The sequence below is a fragment of the Andrographis paniculata genome, unplaced genomic scaffold (assembly GCF_009805555.1).
Source record: "Andrographis paniculata isolate CXL003 unplaced genomic scaffold, ASM980555v1 Contig57END, whole genome shotgun sequence".
Lineage (NCBI taxonomy): Eukaryota > Viridiplantae > Streptophyta > Magnoliopsida > Lamiales > Acanthaceae > Andrographis > Andrographis paniculata.
In genome coordinates this window covers 5,672,236-5,679,243 of record NW_026137592.1, presented here as the reverse complement: position 1 = coordinate 5,679,243, position 7,008 = coordinate 5,672,236, and the positions used below count along the sequence as shown (strand labels likewise).

At 37.3% G+C, this 7,008-nt stretch overlaps 1 protein-coding gene across 1 annotated transcript; it reads right to left on the bottom strand.

The window, feature by feature from the left end:
* Positions 1-1,202: 1,202 nt before the first annotated feature.
* On the bottom strand, positions 1,203-1,658 carry LOC127256896 (uncharacterized). Its single transcript, XM_051283122.1, has one exon. It carries the CDS (start codon positions 1,656-1,658, stop codon positions 1,203-1,205), a length of 456 nt encoding a protein of 151 aa, XP_051139079.1.
* Positions 1,659-7,008: the final 5,350 nt, after the last annotated feature.

Below are 7,008 nucleotides of genomic sequence, written 5' to 3'. Positions count from 1 at the left end.
TAGCTTGTCGGCCTCATTCTTATAAGTGTTCCTGCGTGTTAGATTGCATGCCCCCAAGCTGAAACGGGCAACATAGACCTCATCAGTAATGGTCTAGAAATCAATTGCAATCTTTTAATTAGTGATTCTGCCAGACCATTTTGCGTATGAACATGAGCAACTGGGTGCTCTACATTAATTCCTATCGACATGAAATAATCATCAAATGCATTCGATGTATATTCACCAGCATTATCCAGACGTATAGTCTTAATTGGATTATCGGGGAATTGTGCCCGTAATTTAATAATTTGGGCAAGCAATCTCGCAAATGCCATATTGCGAGTAGATAATAAACAAACATGGGACCATCTCGTAATCAATAAGCACCATAAAATATTTAAATGGCCCACACGGTGGGTCTATTGGTCCGCATATATCCCCGTGTATTCTTTCAAAAAATGTAGGTGATTCAATACCTACTTTAGCTGGCGATGGCCTGGTTATCAATTTTCCCTGAGTGCAGGCAACACATGTTAACTCATTTGAGTTTAACACTTTTTGACCTTTTAATGAATGGCCATGCGAATTCTCAATTATTCGCCTCATCATTATACTGCTAGGATGCCCAAGGCGATCATGCCATATTTGAAAATCAGTAGTCCTTTGATCTACCGTGAGGTGTGTTTAAACAACACCTAATCTGGCATAATATAAGCCAGTAGAGAGTGAGGGTAATCTCTCAATGATGCATTTCCTTTTATCAATGATATTGGTGATCAATAAAAATTCACCATCGGTATCACTCATAGTTTCAATGTGATAACCATTTTTCCGAATGTCCTGAAAGCTCAGTAAATTTCTTCGAGCTTTAGTGGCCAACAGTTCATACTGTATCACAATTTTCTTCCCCGCGGGGAGAAATATAATGGCTTCTCCAGTGCCTTCAATTAATTTCGCACTGCCACTTATTGTATTGACATTCATTCTTTCCCTTTTCAAATGGGAGAAATATTTTTCGTGTTTCAATATAGTGTGTGTCGTTGCACTGTCAATGAAACACATATTTGCATCATTTTGTTTGGCATCCATTTAACCTTCAAATATGAATAAACGCAATATTAATAAAGACAGATATAAGTATTATAAAATGTATTACAAAAAGGTAGTATGCGATAATTTAAATATTACAAAACATAATGTAAAATGACATAATATGTCTATCACTGGGGGTTTGCTGGATCTACGACAAAATCCGCTATATCAAGATGCGTTGTGTCGTAATCCAAAAGATCATCATCGGGGTCGTCATTGTTATCAACGTGATTAGTCTCGACCTCCTTCCCTTTTTTCTGTAGTGAGGCTTGATAAAGATCGGCTAGGTGTTTGACTGTTCTACAGGTATTGGCCCAATGGCCTTCAATGCCACACCGGTTACAAATTTCGATTTGCCTATTTCCCTGTTTAGCCTTTTCGGCTATATCTCCATGTTGGGGTTTACTCTGCATCCTGTTAATTTCAAAACTGCGGCGATTGTAAGGGGTATATCGACCGCGTTGACTCTCACGACCGCGACCACGTCCACGGCCTCTACCACGTCCTCGGCCTTGTTCAGAAAATGTCACGTTCGCTTCAGGGAACGGACTGAAACCAGTGGGCCGGGACTGATGATTTTTCATCAGTAACTCATTATTTTGCTCAGCTAATAAAAGACATGCAATGAGATGTGAGTACTTTTGAAAGTTTTTCTCACGATACTGCTGTTGCAGCACAATATTCGAAGCATGAAAGGTAGAGAGAGTCTTCTCCAATTTATCATTCTCAGTAACATTTTCTCCGAAGAGTTTCAACTGAGATGTAATCTGATGGATAGCAGAGTTGTACTCTGTAACAGTTTTTAAAATCCTGCAATCGCAGGTTAAGCCAATCATGTCGGGCTTTGGGGAGAGTGATATATTTCAAGTGCCCAAATCTCTCCCTCAATTCATTCCACAAATCAAGTGGATCTTTCACCGTCAAATATTCAGACTGTAGAGGAATGTCTAAATGATGACGGATGAAAATAATAGCCTTAGCCCGATCTTGGCTTGTGGCCATATTTTCACTGGCAATTGTATAAACAAGGCCCATAGAAACCAGATGCATTTCTACATCCAGGGACCAAGTCAAAAAATTATTGCCGGAGAGAGACAGAGGTTTAAAAGAAAATTTTGCAAGATTTTCCATAGTTTAAAAAATAGATAATATAGATAGTATAAAAATAAAACTTACCAAAAATAAATTAGGCAAGAGTCTCGTGCTGATAACGTGTTATATAATAATAATATAATAATAGTAAGTAGAGAAATATATATATGTGTGTGCAGTGTCGTGTGATATATATAACAATATATGTATGTATATGTGGGTACTATGTGCTATTATATATGTATGTAAGTATGATGCCCAATTTAATAGAGAGAGAGAGAGTCAGTGAGGGGGAGAGAAAGTAAGGAAATTGTGTCCTTTGATTTTGTTCTCGTATAGTAATATATATAGAAGTTACAAAGGGGTAATAAATGGCTACGGAAGTGCCAACAAAATATTACACATTGTACACAAATGGAATGATAAAGCATCCACATGATGTTTACGTCGACGTGATGTGTATAACATAAAGCCAAAACACCCATAACCTTCGGAATTTATTTTATTTTATTTATCCTCAAAAGTCACACTAACAAATTTGTACTGATATTACTTCTTACCCTCTTTTATTTATTATTATTATTATTATTATTATTATTATTATGTACTTATCCTTTGATTAATATATACATGCGTGTAATTTGTTTGAATTTTTTCTAATTATTTTTTTAGTTCATTGTTTATTTTTATTAAAATAGGTGATTTAATTAAGTTGTTTTTTCTGTTGATATTATCTTGTTTTCTAATTAAAGTTTTTATCTATATTTGGATATATAATAATTTATTTGGAATTGATTTTTAAAAAGGGTAAATTAATTTTTGGTTCCGCACTCGATCTCTTATCATTTTCGTTTAGTATCTGAATGGTGTAAGCGTATGGCCCTAGAACCGAAAAAATTTGGCAGATTAAGACTCCGAGGCCGGAGCCGCTCACGTGGCATTGATATGGACCGCCAGAGTTGATGTGGACGCCCGCATGGATATCCCATAATCTACACGTATTTTTTTTTAAATTTCAATACTCATTTTGTACATAGGTCCAATTGGGCCAAATTGAAAAAACAAATTCCCACCGTGTTCTGCATCTTGTTTGAGTGCTATTCCCATCGTGTTCTGCAACTCGTTCGAGCCCTAGTTAAAAACAACTCTCATCCTTCTTCGCGAGCGGGAGATTGGCGTTCACCCAGCATAACAACCGTGGGTTAGGGTTTTACAATTTGAGATTGACATTGATTACTCGAAGGAAACATAACAAGGTATGTGTTAATCTAGGGTTAGAATGTGTGTTCTCGAATAGTTTATATCATTACATTATAGGATTTTTACAATATTAAATGAATTTTGAGCGCGAGCATCATATTATGTAGAATGTCATCTTCATTGACAATGACCGGCTTCAACGAGTGTTTGTGTGGACGGAAGTCTGTTATTCAAGCTTCCTGGACGAATAAAAACCCTGGTCGAAGGTTCAACTCTTGTGCACAATATCAAGTAAGTACCATCTTTAAGAGTAATTAACTTGTTATTTGTATCTCGAAGGTTGTAATTAGACTATCGTTTGTGGATGCTTTCATTTTGTAGAGAGGAGTTCAAGGTGGATGTGGATACTTCTTATGGGAAGATCCTCCTATGTGTGCCCGTGCAAAAGTCATCATCCTTGGATTGTTGAGAAAATTAAATGAGAAGGAATCCCAAATTTTGAAGTTGAAAGACCGGAATCGAAGGTTGTGGAGTATTATTGCCGCCTTGTGTATCTTCCTATCAGTTGTCTGTGCACTTTTTGTGAAAGTGCATACTGTTTCTTATGGTACCAGCTCATGTAGTTTGTCTATTATTTCTTTATGTTCGGTAGTATGTGTATTGAATGTTGTTTTGGATGATTAGACTGTCTATCGGGATTTCTATATGTTAAAAGATGACAAATGGTGTAAATGGCTGTTATGTTATCGTTTTGGCCATTCTTGCGAACGGTGTAATCAGGTGTTATGTAATTGTTTTGATCATTCCTCCGAATGGTGTAATTTGTTGTTATGTTATGTAATTGTCCTGGTCATTGCTCTTAATGATGTATTTGGTTCTATTTAACTGTTTTAGCCATTCTGAATTATATAACATGTATGTTAGAGAATATCCTTCGCAGTTGCTTTATTCACACATTTAACAATCACACCCACACAATCACAATAGAAAATATGAAGCAATGGACAAATGATAATTTCATATATGTGAAGTAGCTACAAAAGTAGTTCATGAAACCACACAAAATCCGCCACAATCACATAGACCATTCCCAATGTTTAATTAAATACACGTGACTGCATACCAAAAGTAGAACTTTCGACAACCAACACTAGTGTATCATGAAAGGACACTAACATAAGTATATGACAAAAACTAAAACCAAGCAACATGCATTGTCCATCACAGGAAACAATCCACACCATCATAGCAACAAAAAGAGAAATGATTCATATTATACAACTTCCAACACCAAGTCATTTCTTCTTTGGATGTCCCATTTCCTTTTGGTTTGTCATTATAAATTTCCCGACTCCTTGATGAGGCATCTTAACTCCAATGCCCTAACAGTAGCTGGCATTTCTGACCATGGGAGAATTACGGATGTTGTTTATTTCTTCGCGCTACTATTTCATTGTTCGAACATCGAGGGCCTATGGATAGGCTTCACTGACACCTCTTTAACTTGTTCCTTTCCCTTTGACAAGGGCTGGCAAAGTAAAAAAAAAAAAAAAAAAACAAGTTAGATTCTTTATACACAATAAAGATTTCTACCCAAAAGTTGCAGACTCAAAAGAAAGCTACAAACCTCCATTTCCGGTTCGTGAGTGGTACCAATAGTCAAGTAAGTTGCGGAGTGTTTAAATACAGATTGCACTCTTATTTTCCGTAGTTCCCGTCTAGATGGAAGTGGAACTGGGAATGGCAAATCTGCTAGCTCCTGCTCACATGAGATAAAAAAATGTAGGCTTAGGCTTAGTTTTCTAGTGCATAGACTTAATATTAGAAGCAATCTATCTACTTGCAACTCGTTGTTGGCCGTAGGAACGGATTGTGATAATTGTGTTGGAATTTCTGTAGTAACGAACCGAGTACACTCCATCAAAACAACTTCTTCTTTTGGAACATTAGTATTGCCTTTTAACCTCAGGTAATGAAAATAAATGCACATATTAGAATACACAATGACGGAAAGAAATCTAAATCTACACTAATTATAACTTACACTACGACGTGGCTGAAGGGAAGTTGTAGCAAGCCGTGTTTTCCTCTTAACTCTTGATGTTTGAGATTCCTGTATAGTGTATCATATTTAGTTTCAAAGTGGTGGGGTAAGGTACCATTAACGGAACTACAAATATGTTAAATTTACCTGATTTACTGCTTCTGGTTGTGCTTTACTTGGGCAGTGGAGTGAGTTGTGTCCCACTACACCACAACTTCTGCATGTGATTGAAGTTTGCTGTCTTTTCAAACGTCTTGTTCCATCTTTGGTCGTAATCTTTCTCTTAGCCTCCCCCGGCTCATGCCTTCATAGCTTCTTTGGTCTACCAACACCTTTCTTAACTGGTGGTGGTTTCGGTTTAAAAAAATTAGTTGGCTCCCAGAATTGTTCGTTGCTCACAGCTTTGATAAAAAATGCATACACCCTATTGTATGTTTCCACCGAATAAACTTGGCTTACGTAATTCAAGACCTCATCTCCCTAATTCCTAATGGTGCGTATTGCATGGTGACAAGGAATTCCATTTAGCTGCCACCTTCTACAAGTGCAAGTCTGTTCAGACAAATCCACACAATGTTGGCTGCCATCAAAATATGAAATCTGATAGTGCGTATCATCTGACTTTATAGGGATGCAATCACCCACTCTATCTCGATTTCTCCGGAACACTTTTATAATCCAGGGGCATATTACCAACTCATTCCACCTACGCCTCATATGATCTCTATTTTTCTGAAGCCGCTACCTCAAATACTCCCGAATGCCTTTAAGCATACTTAGGATATATTTGTTCCTTGCCTCAATGATGCACCTGTTGAAACTCTCACATAAATTGTTTACCAACAAATCACATATCGGAAAACACTTGAAGTGTGATCTATTCCGTTCATTGGCAGGATTTTCCCTCCAACCATTCACCAGCTTTCTCATTAATTTGTTTCAACTTTACCATGACAGATTTGAACTCACCAGCTGTTGCAGCCTTGGCAGCTTTCCAAAATGCATTCTTCAATGCCAACCTCTTAAATCTAGCAGTCATGAAATTATTATGCAAGTGTCGACAAACATCTATGCTCCATACTAGGAAAGAGCCCATCCAATCCATGGACCAAACCCTTTTGCTTATCTAAATCCCTATTCAAAATAGTCAAAAACCATGCTCATGTCTATGTAGTCTCACTAGCTACTACAACTTACACAATAGGAAGTATACAATTGTTAGGATCCATTCCTACTGCTGTAAGAAAAACCCCTCTATAAGATTTTCTTACATGACATCCATCAAGACCAATAAATGGCTGACAACCTACCTTAAAACCTCGCTTCAAAGCATCGAAACAAACATATATTCTGTCAAAGATAGACTCTTCCCCATCTTTCTCAACACCTAACACAACAGTGGAGCTAGGATTTGATTGCCTTAGTGCATTTGCGTAATCCCGCAACCGACTATATTGATGTATAGGATCATCCTCTAGTTCCTTTAAAGTCCTGCGCTTTGTCCTGTAAGTCATGTCCTTTGAGACGTCACCTTCAACTCATTTACTACATCTACCCGAAAGGCCTTCATGTTCTTTTTGGGATCAGATTTGAACAAC